General features: G+C 37.5%; 1 protein-coding gene across 1 annotated transcript in view; it reads right to left on the bottom strand.

Moving 5' to 3' along the window:
* The window catches only part of DIAPH2 (diaphanous related formin 2), a 260,049-nt gene that overhangs the window by 203,645 nt on the left and 38,107 nt on the right, over positions 1–18,297 (bottom strand). The window contains exons 11-17 of the mRNA XM_082488260.1: positions 15,721–15,831; positions 13,428–13,546; positions 12,382–12,498; positions 11,163–11,281; positions 10,764–10,828; positions 8,755–8,859; positions 4,132–4,815 (exon numbers count right to left, since the gene is read on the bottom strand). Coding sequence (XP_082344386.1) covers positions 4,132–4,815; positions 8,755–8,859; positions 10,764–10,828; positions 11,163–11,281; positions 12,382–12,498; positions 13,428–13,546; positions 15,721–15,831 — 1,320 coding nt within the window. The remainder of the gene's footprint in view (positions 1–4,131; positions 4,816–8,754; positions 8,860–10,763; positions 10,829–11,162; positions 11,282–12,381; positions 12,499–13,427; positions 13,547–15,720; positions 15,832–18,297) is intronic.

The following is an 18,297-nucleotide window of genomic DNA, read 5'->3' as shown; positions in this document are numbered from 1 at the left end:
AAAAGTAAAGAGTTTCAAATTTATTTTAACATTTATTGAAATTAATATTAAAAACACGGTTGACTATTTTGAATATCCTTCTACTTTAATATTTTGAAAGCCTGTTTTTAAACTACTAGTGGTAGATACACTTTCAGATTATTTTGGCACACCTACAAGTATTTTGAAATCCAGTGGCAAAATTGTAAAAGCAAGTTATAAACATTCATTCTTCTGATAAAAGAAACTATAAATTGACATGCCATGCATTTCCACACAGGTTTTCTCTTAGCCTTCTAGATTCCTCCTTCCTAAATTAGTGGGATTAATTATTCATGATACTGCTCTTATTTGTTACTCCAAAGAGCCATTTCACTAATCAACACTTCAGAAATTAGAGGAACACAAAACCTAAGCTTACTTTTTATTTAGAAAGACAATTAAGATCACTTATTCAAAAATATCAGAGGACAGTCTAGTTCCTCTTTCAACAGTAAACTTCCGTCATTACTAGTTTTTGAAAAGTTTTGCTTGAAGTGGTGATGGTGTATACTCAGAAATGTTACACAATAACTTGCCTTCAATCACCCGAAAAACCCCAGGGGAAAAGTCAGAATGATTTCCAAGCACAGTCCAGTGCTGTTCCCCTAAGACCATCCATTTTTACGTACACTCTTAAAACCGAAATTCTATTGTTGCTGACAGGGTAGAGCAGTTATCTTAGAACTCGATGGACATATGATCCTGTGTCCGAGCACTATTGTGAAAACAGTCTGCACAGGACTGTTACTGCTATGCAATGATATGATTCATTTCAGAGGCTTCTTATCGAAAAGATATCACATCTTCAGCCAGGAGAAACATCTAGCACCCCATGTCATCCAGCTCCATCCAGGACAACATGATAACACCCAACTTCACAGAAAGATGTATTCCACATCTATATGAATTTCCCAAAGGTTTTACCAGCTGTGAAACGTCCTGAAAAAACCCTGCACTATTTCAATTGAAAAGTTATAAACAGTTGTTCAATGTTAAATTGCAACTTATGGTCAGCAATGACTATCTGTAGCCACTTAACAGCTTACTTTCATCAACAATTGATTTTACTAAGTTCTTGGTACCAACACACTATTGAGATAGAACACAGTTTTGAAGGAAAGTGCCAGACACTAGCTGGTAGTACAAAGATGTAGTACCTCAACAAGTAAGTAGCAGGTATCCCGTCAAACTACACTGAAGTCCAAGCTAGAACTCAAACCAGATAGCATGCAATATATAAAGGTCCTCCTTTGATTTGTCTTGATTTGGTGATCTATTTTTTCCTACAGCAAACCTCAATACATCTATCGTATTTTATACCACTAAAAAACTGCCAATCACAAACTACCTTTAAGATGTGATGGATTAGTCTTGAAGATAACTGCAGTTATCTAGTACCCCAAATTTACTTCCTTTATATGGAAGGAACACTGGCTATACTGATCAAAAAGGGACTTTAAAGCAACACATATGCAAACACACACCTGGATACTTGCATAAATTCTCTTGTCGCAAAGTGACCAATTATATTGAGAGGCAAGTAATAATTACTAACTTGCAAACTAACGTGTAAGAGCAATCAGAGATTTACTTAAGCAGTAAACTGCAAGCACAATGTTTATATTTAAAGATGTTTTAAAACACAAAGTTTGATTAAACATAACCACATTAAGACTGTGCAAAAGCTCACATTCATTGGAAGTTCATGGTGCCCAAACCTTTCACTTGAGCAGTCCCACAGCTCCTCCCAGCGGCCATAAGCCTGCCCTAGCACATTACTAATTTGAAATGACCAATAAACATCTCAGATTAATTACCTGCAAGTACCATTATAGCACAGATACCAGCATCCTCTGAACTTATAACTACATTAGACATAACAAACTTAGAAGGTTTCTACATGAAAGAGCATGCTGCTATCTACGTTTGAAAAACTGCTTTAAAACTATTCCTAATGGTTTGGATGTATGTATGCAACTTGATGCAAAGCCCAAATTTGTGTTCACTGCACCTAACAGAACAGTGCCCTGTCTTTTCATTTGGGTCATCACAGCTTTTCACTCTGCTTTGATAGAGACCAACACTACAAGCAACTCTCTGAAGAGCTATGAAATTCAGTGAGTATTCACCCACCAAACATACTCCACATACCTCAGAAGAGTCACAGGTATCCTCTCAGACCTGCCCTCGTGACAGGGCCAAAACGGAAAGAAAACACAGCAATTACCCACTGCCATCTCCTGTTGTCGTTACATAAATCCACTGAGCTTAGCACACATCGTCCGAAAGCTCTCATGGAAAGAAATCTCTCGCTCAGCAACGTGTAACCCAAAGACTTTCTTTAAAAGACTGTTGTATTAGAACTAAGTTAGCTTCCTGGGATATTCATCTGTCAAACATTAAAGTTCTGCCAACACGAATCTCATTTAAAAACTCATTATAGTATACAGTATCAACCACATTTGTGAAGCAAAGGAGGGGGGGAGGAACATCAACTTCAAAACTCTAATAGAGCCATGACTTTAACTCAAGTTTAACATTAAATCACATACTGCTAAATCAAATGCAGTAATAATTTTACACAAAACCAGATAGCTAAAAGCTCACTTTAGTAAAAATTTCTTCAGTGCTTATAATAAAAATTGATGTTTAACACCAGTGCCTTTAGAACCTTCTGATAAGTTTTACAACTGTCTTACCAGGGTAAACACCCATCTTTCTCAGAGAAAGAAAAACACTATTAAAGTCTCTTTTGTAGTACAACTATCATTGACAGGCAGGTAAAGCAATGAAAGTCAAATTTCCTTTCAAACTTCCAGAGCATATCACAAGAAAAAAAGAAATATGGGCACAAAATAATTGGCTTCATTTCTTAATTAGATGTTTAATTTATGGTAAATTACTATAATTATTCAGAGGACTGATCTTAAAATAATTTTTAACCTCATGTCAAGACATCTGTCCTTAAACAGAAAATTTCAGTAGTTGAAGTCTTTATACTTACTATCACGACAAGTATAGAGTTATTTATTTTAATTAGAAAAATTAGAAGGTAAATGCCTTCCCACTCTTCAAGCTAGTCAAATTTAAGTTTCATGCAAGGCTTTTAAAATGAAACTACATAGCCCAATGAATTGCCACCATAGTGGTTTCACTCATACTTCATTTTTAAAAGAAATTCATAGAAGGCATAACCAAAGCAATCATGCACTGTTCTGTCAAGATGATATCAATGCTAAAACTACAGTCTCTGAAAGCCTGATCCCCTTTCAACCTGTCCTCAAAAAATCAAGGGAAAATAAAATATAAGACACATAATTTATGGCTTCCATAGCCAAAGAAGACAAAACTAAAGAGTTCTGCTTTGCGTTGTCTTCCAAAATTCCATGTACCTATTTGTAGCAATTTTTACTGCATTTTGTACCTAGATACTCAAGTAAAACCTCTTAATACTCATTCCTAAACATCTTTTCTCATTACTCAGGCACAGCTACTTCAATTAAGGAAACAGCTGTAGTTAACCCTTGACTCCAGACCCTTCTTTCTGTCAACTGCCAGATTGTCTGAGTTGCTAAATGGCAGTCTTCCTAACAGTTTTCCATCCAGTTGTCTACTCCAAGATTCATTTTCCCTATCCTAAAACCCAGCAATCCTTTAACTATCAACTTTTTGCTGAAAAAAGTAGTAACATGATTTATCAAACAATTAAAATGTTTATAACTTAAACTTGCTTTAAACAAGACATCTTACCTTTGAAGTGCTCACTTGGCAAGTCAAATATCAATTACAGCTGATAATAGGTAGAACTTAACTCTACACAAAATCAGCCAAAATTCTGAGAGCTGTTAGCTACGGGTATCCCCAGAATATGGGGCGTTACAGGCTCTTGGCAGAATTAAACACTTGGTGCTTACCCCATAGCATAAGGTGTCTTTAAAAACCAGTAACAACTGAATCACAATCACTTTATCAAAAATGTTTTGGATAAAGAACGGAATTAATCCCCCAAATTTCATGAGTACTATTAACAATCCAATGTAAACCCTAGCACTCCTTCTTCCTGAAAAGCTACTTTTTAATCAATAGGAATAAAAACAAACATTGTAATACCTTTGACCAGTTGATTCTCTTCATTGCAACTTCCAACTTGTACTTTTTCTTCTCCTTCATCCCATGTGGCAACGCTGGTATCACCGGAAAGGGAGCAAAAAGAGCGCCTCCAAGAGGTGGTGGCATTGGAGGCCCACCAAAAAGCGGTGGTGGAGGTGGTGGTGCTGCTCCCCCAGGTAGTGGAGGAGGTGGAGGTGGTGGTGCTGCTCCCCCAGGTAGTGGAGGCGGTGGAGGTGGTGGTGCTGCTCCAGGCAGCGGAGGCGGTGGAGGTATTGCTGCTGCTCCACCAGGCAGCGGAGGCGGCGGAGGCGGCGGTGCTGCTCCAGGCAGCGGAGGCGGCGGAGGTGGCAGTGCTGCTCCAGGCAGCGGAGGCGGTGGAGGTGGCAGTGCTGCTCCAGGCAGCGGAGGCGGTGGAGGTGGCAGTGCTGCTCCAGGCAGCGGAGGCGGTGGAGGTGGCAGTGCTGCTCCAGGCAGCGGAGGCGGCGGAGGTATTGCTGCTGCTCCACCAGGCAGCGGAGGCGGCGGAGGTATTGCTGCTGCTCCACCAGGCAGCGGAGGCGGTGGTGGAGGAGGGGGTATTGCTCCACCAGGTAGTGGAGGCACTGGAGATTGTGGCACATTCTCACTTGGTAGGGTTGAAGGTAGTGGTGCTACTTCCGTCAGTTGACCTGTCAGGCCTGGACCCTGAAATATAAGAGGGGAATTCTTTTCACTGGGGGCAAGAGGAACTTTAATATGAAGTTGAACCAACTAGGATGCCTTGTAGTCAACTGTACCGCAATAAAGTGAGAAATGCAACTATTGTCCTATTTAAATGAGAAGCAATAACAACGGATTATACCACGTTCCATAAAACTGCGAAGTAAACTGAACAACCTAGCATTTTTATAAAAACAAGTTGTTTCCATTTTAAAGAAAATTTAATAGTAGCAGTAACATTTAAGTGAACAGAACAGCATTTTATTTTTTACCAATGCACAAAACATCCCACTTAGGATACCCAGGCAAGCTGGGACATCAGAGATGGCAATAACCATGCTGCATTTTAACAACACTCATCTGCTGGTGGAAAATTTGCTACTCAAGTAGCTATTGCAGTGTAAGAGGTTATGGGACCACAGTTCATAGCTATCCTGACATCTTGGTTGGGGGGGGGAATTAAAAAAACAAATCTGTCTGCAGTTGTTTCTACAATGATAGGAAGGAAGAGCAATTGCAATGTCAATTCTAATAAGTTGTAACAGGAACAACGAAGAGAAACAACAGCATGTTAAACCATCAGAGAGGTTTTTGTAGCGATAACATGATCCTAGCCCAGTACGAATTCCTCACAGATTTCGGTTGTTCAAGACTATCTGTTAAAAAGTAGCACCACAAACTATGCACAAACTGCCATATGAGCTCATACTCTATTTCCTCTACTATTTTTTTATTACAAAATTATTACATAATATAGGCTGCTCATTTAATCTAATTTGCATACTATTTCCCTACACAATTATTTATTGTTTCTAGTTTAAAGGAAGCAAGAGCATGTTAAAAAAAAAAAAAAAAATCAAGCTTAGAAAAATCCAAGTGCATCTAAAAATAAGTGCCGTGATATATTTTATGGGGTGCATAATGCTAGAGAAAAAAGGCATAGATACTGGAAAGTTAATGTGTATGACTTAATTGCACCATTATTGTGAATGAGCTGTAATGCCTGCATAATCTGAACTGCGATAGAATCAATATAACAGGATTAATAATTATTTAGACTAAAAATACATGCTTTGCCCAAGGCATGTGTTTCCTTGGCCCACAAACTACTACACAAATTATAATGCAAGAATTGGTGGAGAACTCATTAAAACAGACTGTCAAATTTCAGTGTGACATTGTCTTGCAGATATTTGTAACAAACTTTAAAATTGCTAAGAGGTGCATCTGCAGGTCCTGAGGGAACTGGCAGATGAGGTCGCTAAGCCACTAGCCACCATATTTGAGAAGTAGTGGCGGTCTGGCGAGGTTCCTGCCAACTGGAAAAGGGGAAATATAACCCCTATTTTCAAAAAGGAAAACAAGGAGGACCAGGGAACTACAGGCCAGTCAGTCTCACCTCTGTGCCTGGCAAGATCATGGGGCAGATCTTCCTGGAAACTCTGCTGAGGCACATAGAAAACAAGGAGGTGACTGGTGGCAGACAACATGGCTTCACCAAGGGCAAGTCATGCCTGACAAATTTGGTGGCCTTCTACAAAGGGGTTATAGCGGCAGTGGACAAGGGAAGATCAACTGACATCATCTACCCAGACTTGTGCAAAGCGTTTGACACCGTCCCACACGATATCCTGGTCTCTAAATTGAAGAGACGTGGATTTGACAAATGGACCACTCGGTGGATAAAGAACTGGCTGGACGGTCACACTCGAAGAGTTGCAGTCAACAGCTCGATGTCCAAGTGGAGAGCAGTGACGAGTGGCGTTTCTCAGGGGTCGGTACTGGGACCTGTACTGTTCAACATCTTTGTCAGCAACATGGACAGCGGGGTCGAGTGTTCCCTCAGAAAGTTTGCCAATGATACCAAGCTGTTTGGTGAGGTAGACACGCTGGAGGGGAGAGGTGCCATCCAGAGGGACCCGTACCAGGCTGGAGAGGTGGGTCCAAGCCAGCCTCATGCAGTTCAACAAGGCCAAGTGCAAGGTCTTACATGTGGGTCAGGGCAATCCCAAGCACAAATACAGGCTTCGCGGGGAATGGCTGGAGAGCAGCCCTGAGGAGAAGGACCCGGGGGTGCTGATTGACGAGAAGCTCAACATGAGCCAGCAATGTGCGATTGCGGCCCAGAAGGCCAACCGTATCCTGGGCTGCATCAAAAGAAGTGTGGCCAGCAGGTCAAAGGAAGTGATTCTGCCCCTCTACTCCACTCTCGTGAGACCCCACCTGGAGTACTGCATCCAGCTCTGGAGTCCCCAGAGAAGAAGGACATGGACCTGCTGGAGTGGGTCCAGAGGAGAGACACGAGAATGATCCAAGGGCTGGAGCACCTCTCCTATGAGGAGAGGCTGAATGAATTGGGGCTGTCCAGCCTGGAGAAGAGAAGGGTCCGGGGAGATCTTATTGTGGCCTTCCAGTCCCTAAAGGGGGCGTACAGGAGAGCTGGGGAAGGACTCTTTACTAGGGCATGTAGCGATAGGATGAGGGGGAATGGCTTTAAACTGGAAGAGGGCAGGTTCAGATTGAACATTAGGAAGAAGTTTTTCACTTTGAGGGTGGTAAGGCACTGGAACAGGTTGCCCAGAGAGGTTGTTGAGGCCCCATCCCTGGAGGTGCTCAAGGCCAGGCTGGACGTGGCCTTGGGCAGCCTGGTCTAGTGAGAGGTGTCCCTGCCTGTGGCAGGGGGGTTGGAACTTGATGATCTTCAAGGTCCTTTCCAACCTAAACCATTCAATGATTCTATGGTTCTAGTGTGAAAACAGAATAAGAAATCCTAAGACACCACAGGTTACCACAATGACTTGTATTGCTAGCAAAGAACACAACGACAATGAACAGCAATCCAACTGTTAAATGCCATGTAACGTGCTTACATTAACATGAGAAGGCCAGTGCTCTGAGAAAGCTACAGCACAGACAACTTGCCAGCAGAAGACCAGCATTCTGAAGGCAGGATGATGGCAACCAGGTTACAGTACATCACATGCTATTCTTCCTCTTATTATCCAAATAGGAAGCGAGATCATAGGCATTAAAAGATCCACGTTAGCAAAAAAAGGCAACAGACAGACCTTGCCTAGCATTGAAGGAGTACGAAATAAGCCAGGCTGAGGCATAAGCATCAAACTGTACTATCTGTTGGTTCCTAAAGGGTGTGAAAGACCTGTCTAAAAGCCATTTCATTGTCATTAAACAAAAGGAACCCAGGAGATGTTGTGAAGGCTCAACAGGCAGCATTTGTTGTCCTCTCTGCTTCACAAGTGATCCTGGACAGATCACTTGGAGATACAGTTATGGTGCTTGTGAGCAAAACTTACGAGGAAATGAATGCAAGTAAAATCAGCTTTGCCGAAACTAAGTATCACCTTCCCCTTCCACAAGTTCTTGCATTTTTTTTTGTTATCTTTACCTATGAGACTGTATAAAGCTAATGTAATATTAATTTTAGACGTCCAATATCCAGAGTTCAAAAAAATACTGACGTTATCAGTTGCATGCACGTGCTGACAGGCATGTATATTGTGCATACACAGCTATCATGATGTCCACCTTTGCAATTCAAGTATAAAGCCTTCCAAAACACTTTCTGCAAAATGTACAGAACTTGCAGCGTTAAAGCATAAATAAATACTTGGAGAAAAAAAAGCCTGGCTGGATTCAAACTTCTCATAGCCTGAGAAAAATTTTTCCTCAATAAAGCAAATGTCTGTCACAGGTGTTGACTATACTACTATTTGAAAAAAGTTACCTCTGTTAACTATCCTTAATAGTTTATGCTGGCTTAAAACCAAATCAATACAACTATAACATACATTTCAAACTCCATAGAGACAATATACTACAGAGCAATTTCTTTTCAATTCTTAAAAAAAAAAATTAAAAAAAAAAAATCAACTCGACTGTGGAACCTACTGTAATTTTTATTACCTGGGTTCGAAGCTGTTTGATTTCTGTTTCAAGTTCTTTGATTTTCTCTTCTCGTTTCTGAAGCTCTGCTTGTGCCTCTTGTCGAGCTGTGAACTCTTCATCAAACTGTAGTGATTAACCAATACAGAAGTGTTTGTCCATTTATGCCCACACTAGATATTATATTTTTACAAATTCTTTAAACAATATCACAACTAGAGCAACAGATGAACTTTTAACACTTTTTAAAAAAAAATATATATATATTTCCAGTACATGTTCTTCTAGTACCACTTAATGTCTTCCATCAATAAGTCAATGACACAGAACCCCTCAGGTTCAGCTACTTCATAAAGCTGTAAGTTCCACAGGTTTCCTCTCCCAGAAACAGAACACTGCAGACTTCTCAAACTAAATTGGAGCACACGTCTCATACAGAGAGCTTAAATCTGAAGAGAGATGTGTGCAGCTTCAGCAGTATTATCCATAAAGTAACCTAAGAAGGGAGGTATCCAAGTAAGCCAGTGATCCCTTTAGCCTTGATGTCCCCATATAAAACAGAAGTCCAGTTTACAACATGATTGTGAGAATTTTGCTGTGTATTTTCATCCTGCTACTGTTTGCTAGGCTTAAGTGATTATTAGCATCTTTAAAAGCTTCTGTTATTCATTCTTCCACAGGACAACAAAACTTATCACTAGGAAGAACATGTTGACTGCCACTAATGAAATGCATTATGATAAATAACTCCGCCAGGGAAGCATCACAACAGTTTGCTTTCTATAAAGCTCAGACACCATATCTCCTCTATTAAAAATGCGTCCACACTTAACACTGAAGAGAGAAAAGCTAATTACTTAATGCAACCCTTCATGTGAAATTTGTAATCATCACGTTCAAGAACATGTACTGCCGTTTGGCCTCCAAAGAGGCTCCTTAGCCTTCTAGCAAAAAAAAAAAAAAAAAAAAAAAAAAAAAAAAAATCACAATTTTGGATGCTTTTAATACACAACAACGTGGTATATGAACTTCAGTACTATTGCAGCTAATATAGTACATTCAGCATTTCATATCCTTAGACAGGATGCAATGAGCTGGAATTAACAAATTACCTATTAACATAATCCAGGAAACAGGAATTTAAGTAACTTGAGAAAACATTTTATATGAAAATATTTTCAGCACAAACACAAACCGTGATAAAGCAAAGGATAAGCGTCAATTTCTTTAGAAACATGCCCAAAAATTTTCTTAGAAGAAATATACTGAGCTGCAATTCTTCCTACGGAAATCACTTTAAATTTCTAACCTCTCCTGTATCTAGTAATAAAAGAAAACTGCCCATGACCAAAATAGGATTTCGTTATCAAGTTCCTAATAAAAGAGAACTGGACCAGAAGTATAAAACTGTTAGGAAAACAGGTTCCAAAAATGCATGGTAAGATTCCTAAACATGAATAATAAGGAAATAAATTACTGTTCCTCATAACTTCATAAATTATCCACAGGCATTTTAAGGAAGTAAAGCAGTATTTTAATGTTAGTCTCTCTGTGCCTAAAGAGTTGATGCTTTTTCAAACACTGAATGACACTGCTTTTCAATAAGTTTCTTCAGCTAGCTTTGTTTTAGAATCTGAAGAAGTTATGAACACCTTCCCCCCAGTTCTGTTTTGTTTTGTTTTTTTAAGCATATACCTGCACTGTAGGTATCTAACTATGACTAAGTATTTCAGGACAAAATAGCCACAAGAGGAATTTTTCCCATCAGTTTTCTACAGCAGAAGATACAACTGAAAATACGTACGTCCAAAACTACACATCTGCTCTGGAATTCAGACTATGCTGAATCTGAGCCACGCACACACACAGAGGAAAACCCCAAACCCACAGAGCTATTAAATGTGAAAGAAGGTCCTGCCTGTGAGATACACTATTTCCCCCTTTCCACTAAGTTTCTACTGTTAAACAAGCCTAGCTTGCTCCTGTCAGGCTTCTGTTCCATACCTTGAAGAGTCATGATTAGCACTTACCTTTCTGGAAAATTCTGCTGCTTTCTTTTCGCTCTCTTCCACTTTAGCTTTGTCCACACATGCATCTAGAATTTAAATAAAATACCACACAGAAGTCAGGTAAAACATACCACAGTTCTGAAGTGCCTTCCAACCATAATTACCCCATGACACAGAGGAACAGATAAAAACACAGTGAATTACTAGGTTGATCTGACCGAGCATTTGGTGAATTATTTTGATGAACAAAATCTCTGATTTTGAGCTTGGTCTGGCCTTCTCCACAAGAACACCTGTAGCTTACATGCATGTTACGAGAAAACTGAAAAAATTCACAGTCAATTTAAGTTTAGACAGAAGCAGGCAAAGGAAAAAGTGCACTGCAGTAAAACAAGGTAAAATTGCTTATAGTATACAAACCAATAAGATGAGTAAAGTCCACGTCCATTCTTCCTCTACATTTAAAATCTGGGTCCATGCCACTGCAGTGCAATACTATCTGTGATACGCATTCTTCTATTATCTTGTAATATTGAGGTCTAGCAAAGAAAACATTTTACAAGGTGACAAGAACATGAGCAATCATTTATGCAACATGGAGGAGAAAAAGGGGGCAAATTTAACTCCCAATATGAGTTGTACAAATGCCAGTAAAAGGATCAAGTTAAGAGTCTTATTTGTGTTCTAGCTAAGGAAGCACTGTGGTTAGTTTCTCAGAAGGATATCTAGCTCAGGACTCCACAAAATATTGTGCACTTTTCATTTATCCTTTGCCAGACAACAACGAATAAAGTCAATAATGTCTTTAGTATTTTCAAGATATGCTACAAGAATGATTTAGCAGATTCTCACCACAGTGAATTCCATCACTGGCAACAGCCCCAGTACTGAATAACTTAGTAAATTAGTTAATAATTAAATTAATTGCTCTATATACATCTCTATACCACATCAGAAATCTCAAAGATTAGGGAATTCCGTCTTCAAAGTTAGTAGTTTTTACCAGTGCAAGGTATTACATCTCAATTTCACATACTATTGAAGTTCTCAAAGTAGAAAACCCTCAAATCTAAACTGATGATATTCCAAACTTTCAACTTTAAAAAAAAAAAAGTTATAAAAATTGAAGATTTAACAGGTTATATTTTACTTCTTAATTTTACCATCTTGCATATCAATTGTTTTTATCATCCCTATACAACAAAAAAAATAATTCCTAAAGAAAGATTTTGTTTGTGGTACATTGACACCACTAAGACACTATGAAGTACACAAAAGATAAGCTTACACTGAAAAGACAAGTTACAAGGCACTGTGGAAGTGACTTTCATTATCTGTTAAACAACTAACTTTCAGGTTCTCTGAAGTCATGAAGCTATCAAACTTGGAAAAAAAAGAAAAAGTGCTCAACGAGTTAAGAGATTTTGAGATGAAGGTGTTAGAATACGGTTCTTTGAAATAAGCATTATTATATTTAACGAGATCTTTTCAGTATTAACATTGAGCAGAAAGACAAATAACACATCTGGTACAGAACAACTATTCATGCGCGATTATGAGCTACTCTGTTTACCAGGGTCATGATTTCTATTCTTCCCCCTACCCATTTCAAAAATCAAACTTGACAGTTGACACCTACCGGACATAGTAATCACTCCTGATGAGAAGGAAATGTTGGAGAATTGACAAGAAATAATTTTCAGAAGTAGTATCTTTCAACATATTGTACAGCAGATGAAATACTTCATTCACATCAGTGCAAACATCATTAAGGAAATAAAAGGTCTTAAAAAACAAAAATTAAAACAAGACAGACAAAAAAAAAAAAGCACTATACACAACACACCCAGCCCACCTCAAACCCAGTTCCCTAGATATTGTTCATATTGTTCAAGCAAAACATTTCAACACTCCAAATTACTATCCTTATTAATAAACGTCCTTTTTCCACTAAGATTATACACAGAAACTCCGTCCCCTATTTAACAATTAAGACATGTTTCATCATGACTCAGAAAAATCATACTACATGCTTATTGCCATAGAATCCTGTAAACATATTTCACACAAAGCTTTCATTTTCATTCTGAAGTGAGCCAGGCTATTGACAATTACACAGCCATCATTTTAATTTCTTAAAGAAGAAAATTACCTGTAATTACCCATTCTGTAATGCCACAATGTTACTTCTTAGTGATTTCTCATTCCTCTCATTGATGGCAGCTACTAGTCTCTTAAAAAATGCAAGCAATCATTCTGAACTTAAGTAACTTTAAACTTACCACTTCTTCACAACTAGAGAAGGTATGCATCTTAAGTGCTTCAGAACCTACTAGAAACTTTGTTTCAACTTAGTTATCAAAACTCATTTTTCTTCAAACCTATAATCTTCTGTGGGTGTAATTTTATATCTTCATGTATTACAAGCTGGAGTTTAGCTTGGTAAATGTTTTTTATGAAAAATGAATTCAGTTCCTAATGACTTACACTTGGCATGCAAATTTAAGTATTAATTTTCTAAATAAGTTTTTAACAAAAAAACAAGTGGAAAGAAATCTGCTTGAGAAAGTGCTTGAGAAGATATACAACTGTGACAAATAAGCTGCATGTAGAGCATTCTAACTTATGTTTAATAAAGTTATTAAACGATGCAACAAGTTATAACACCATTTCTGTAAAGGATATTCCATTTCAGCTCTGATATCATTGAGACGATGTGACAGTTCAATTAAGTCTTCTTCTTTGTTCTCATCAAACACTTTCAGCTGAATATCAAGCTCTTCATTTTCCTTATCTTTCAAGCCCTATTTTTCAAGGCATAGCATATCTTAATTTCCCCTTTTTTAAAGCATGAATTCCCCCCTCCAAAGATTATATCATGACAAAATATAAAACATTAACCTTTGAGATAGGAGGAAGCTGTAACTCAGTGCCTGTGCTTTTTTTATTGCACAGCTGAGAAAAATTAAGGCAAAATAACAGCAAATATAGCAGTCATGGGCCACAAAAACACGATCTTCTAATAGAGTTCAGTTCTCTTAATAGGACATAGTCAGCAGTTTATGCTTGTTCATGTCAGAGTTTTGTTAAAAAAAAGCATAAAGATATTTCAAAACATTTATGAACGTGAATGCAAGAAGCATAAAGAAGATACATTTACAACTTCTGTTAAGTTAATCTAGATCATAGCATAAAAACATCCATAGTACCTTGAGAAATACTTACAAGAGAAGTAAAAAAACATAACAAAAAGTAGTACTTGGAGCACGGAAAAATTTGGTTTTCTTGTAAGAAATATGAGCAATTTATCTAATACGCTTAAGAACCAAGTTTAGCTTCCTACTAGGCAAATCACAAAAAAGGAAACTAGTTCAAGAGCTGTTAGTGTGAAAGCACTCCATGCTTTAAATGAAAATTGGCCTGGAATTGTCATAACTGGATATGCACAAACTGAATGGCAGCCGCATACATTCCCCCAAAAAGTAGAAACTCATACCAATTCTAATGTTTGAAAACCAGAGAAGGCTACCGTGAATCTGGACAGATTAAGAGGGAAATATGGATCCTCCTTCCGATTGTTTCTTTTTTGTCCAAGAAATTCTCATTTATAAATTTCTTGAAAACTTAGCCCTAAGCACAGATATGAGCCCAAAGTCTTCTTAAGATCCTTTATCATTAAGGAAGTTGCTTGCTAAAGCAAAAAAACCTCCTCTACCTTAGACATTCATTCCCTGCAGAATTAATGATCCGAGTTCAGTATGTATGTGGTAATTAATACCTTGCAAATAAACAAACAGCAAGATGGTATTGACTATTGTAGTTAATATTTCATGTAAGCCGTAATATCAATTAACCTTACTAGAGACAGAATTTCAACACAATAGCTGTTCAACACTTAAAAGCAATTAATATTTAGTGATAGATTTTTAAACTCATATTTGTATGTCAGTACACTCTAGAAAGTTTCCTATCGTGATTTATTACCAGTCAGTTTATTTGCCACTTAACCCACCCCTAATTCTTAAAGTTTTAAAGGCTTTATTGATTGTGTAAAATAACTTTCAGTAGATTTAAAAAAAAAAAAAAAAAAAATCCTAAGAGTTCTTCAGGCTTTCAGATGTTTTACAGCAAATAAAGACAGCAGATCACATGAATGTATCTACATGACATAAAACCTAAATACATGCCCTAAGAAAAACTAACACATACACACCAGTAACAGTTTCAAAGCTGAATGTGCTAAAAACTGGAGGTTTTATTGCTGGAAAATGTTTATAATTCTTCAAATTTATAATTCTTTAATTTATAATTCTTAAAATTATAGCAGTATAAATTCAGTTTCAGACAAATATAAGCAGGTACTCTTTAATTTCTCTCACCTTTTGTGAGAAACTGTTGAGTAGCTTAAGCATATGTCTTCTTGGCGTAAGCATCAGAACGGTTTCTTGGTTAAGAGCTATAAGCCTGCCCCTAAGTCACAAATATTCATACCCAACTAGCCATAAAGGCATACTTCTATGCTGCTGCATGAAGATACACAGTCTCAAAGAAAATGGAGTTGATTTAAGTTTTCCTTAAAAATTCCAAATGCATTTTTCAGAAGGCTGATTAAAGAAAAATAAATTTCACAGAAAAAAACATGAACGGCATATACAAAGAAAGTTAATCCAAGATTGGTTCCACAGTCAGACTCACGTTCACTGCATGTGCTTTGAGCTCTTTACGCTAAATTTGACTACCCTAATTTAATTTCTAATATATTGACCTGTTTCAACTACCATTCTGGTTTACATAGCTAATGAGATCTTAAATGTGCAACTATGCAGAATGAAAGCAGATTTGGATTGACAGTCCTTTCCAGGTCTGACCTTCCCCACCTCCAATCTTTCACATCTGCTGCTCTCAGTACAACACTTTGGTTACCTTCAACATTCACAAACAGCTGATTGTGATCAATTCCTATATTCAAATGACTTACAGGCAATATCTTCTTCAGGCCACAACGTAAAAACTCATTTCTCAAGTGTATCCTGAAATCAAGATCATCTGGAGATGTAACAAGGGCATTGATGAGCTGCATACACGCCACCTGTTATCATAAATATAGGCAAAAACTTTTAGTATTTATAGAATGAAAATAAATACTGTATTTGACTATTCCAGTTTAATTATAAAACCAAATTAACTTTGGTTAATTTAAGCAACATCAAATACTGCTCTGTTTTCACATTGTGAGTGCTTCTGCTCCGTCAAAATTGTATCACATAAAGGATCATATTTTATTTCAGAAAGTTATTCCCACACTACAGTTCCTCACTGCAACTTCTTCTCTTTCTCCCCAGTATTCACCAATTTGAAAACAACCTGCTTTTACAGTAATCAAAAAATAATAAAAAAAAAAACAAAACAAAACAAAAACCACCCCAAAAACACCCATACACAAAATAATTCACATCACCAGGTGTCTTTTCTACTCCTGCACAGCACTTTAGCAAAATACTCGAGGTCTCAGGATACTGGCTAATGCTTTAGTCGAACAGCTGTGCACTTTAATTGATTTACTTTAAAGCAGGTAGACAATAGCATAATGTCAAAAGTGCTGATACATGTTAAAAGACTAAAATAGGGCTCCAGAGAAATACCAAGCATAGTAAAAGATGTTAACTGCAAATAGAAGTAGCATTAGAGTAGGGGCAAAAAAATAAAAATCAGTAGCTTCAGAGAAAAAACATCAGATAAGAGCACCCTTCCTGTTCTAATTACATTCACTATTTAGTTTTAATGGAACACCTTATGGAGTCTTAAATTTCTATTAAAACATTCTTCCAAAAGGCATTCCCTTTACACTGCTGTATCTTCAAATAATGTAGTATCATCATGCTCGCTTGAATGATTCTTGTTATTTTACTACTATTACATGACTTAACAAGCCAAAGTACATGTCCAATCTGAAATTAATAGAGAGAAGAAGTGCCATCTGCTATGATTGCTTTTGCCAGAAGAGACTCGGGCTTAATGGCTTGTGCTAATACATTACAAGTAAAGAACGATTTTGTCAGAAACAAGTTAATGAGTCTTACAATTGTACCTTTACTGACGTATAAGTGAGGTTTCAGGGGGGCAGGGGGCAGAAGTGTTGTGTGGTTATTTTTGTTTGCTTTAAACCACAGTCATAAAGCAGGAGACAACTTCGAAATGAATTCTTTTGTGATAGCATTATAAGATTAGAGTGTCATTTATAGAAACATATTGAACATCATTAACTCATCACCTCTGAAACAAGAACTATTGACAGTAAATATAGCATTAAGGCAACTACAGCTGACATATATAATGGAAAAAGGTATACCTTCCATGCAGGTATATCTGCCCTGCCTTTCAGCTATAGTACCTTACTAATACAAAAGTTGTATAAATACTGTATTATGAGAAGGAAATCAGCCAAAGTCATCCTTTAGTAGGATATTCAGCCACTTGTTCTCTATGCAAACACTTACAGTTGTAAAAAAAAAAAAGCAATTAAAAAACCTTGCATTCTAATAGCAACCAGAAGTCTTGGGCTATTCAGGTGTATACAGAGAATAAAAAACCTCTATCTACTGACACATAAGTAGTAATGAACATGTGACATGGGACATGACTCAGTAAAGATTACTGGCACAGAAAACACTTGATTTTATAAAAATAATTTTAAAAACTCACTAGATTATGGCTAGAGATGCACCAGTGGCTGATGAAGGGCAGATACCAAACACACACACCGTTCTTGTAGCAACACTATCCTGCTGCACACTACTAATCTCAAAAGGTACCCTGCCATAGATGGACACACCCCATCCACATCTGCCACAGTTATTATATACCTGAATATTTACTAGGCTGCACATACTGCTGCCAAAAGTCCCAGCAGTAGTAACACAGCTGTACGTATATCTTCTAAATTTCTTAGCAATGGAAGAAATCTGCATGCCTATCCTTAGGATAGAGTGTTACATATTCCAAGACAAGGACTCAAAAGGACAGGTAAGCATAAAAAGTAAATTACCACACTACCCACAGGGCAATAGTACTGTAATTCCTGGAGCAATTCTTTTCAATAGATGACTTCGTATGAAATCTAAGCACTCCCTGCACAGGGACAGATACATTAAGCTATGCATCTATCTGTAGCTGACTATAAAGCTAGTAAACTGAAAGTGAAAGCTATAAAAAAAAATATACTTGACACAGATCTGTTTTGACTGTGGCTTATTTCCGTTTAATGTAAAAGGATGGCTCTATTAAGAGGATGGCTATTGTGGACAACATTGAGCTTTAAATATCTAAAACTAGTAATTTTACTGCCACTCAATTTACTTCTCATATTACTAAGTGATGAATGAATAATCACTGTCCTTGTGTCATTACTTTTTAAAAAAAGAAAAAAAAAAAAGTAAACCATTCAACTTAACAGAGAAGGGCTAGAATTTAACCTACGTTGTCATTACCAGGGAGAACAATAAAAAGGTACCAAAATCCTTCATAACCAAATAAAACTTTTGACTGCAGTTCCTAG

Source organism: Vanellus vanellus (genome assembly GCF_965231255.1).
Source record: "Vanellus vanellus genome assembly, chromosome: 10".
NCBI classification, from domain to species: Eukaryota; Metazoa; Chordata; class Aves; order Charadriiformes; family Charadriidae; genus Vanellus; species Vanellus vanellus.
The sequence above is the reverse complement of the archived record's forward strand: the minus strand, read 5'-3'. Positions and strand labels throughout refer to the sequence as shown.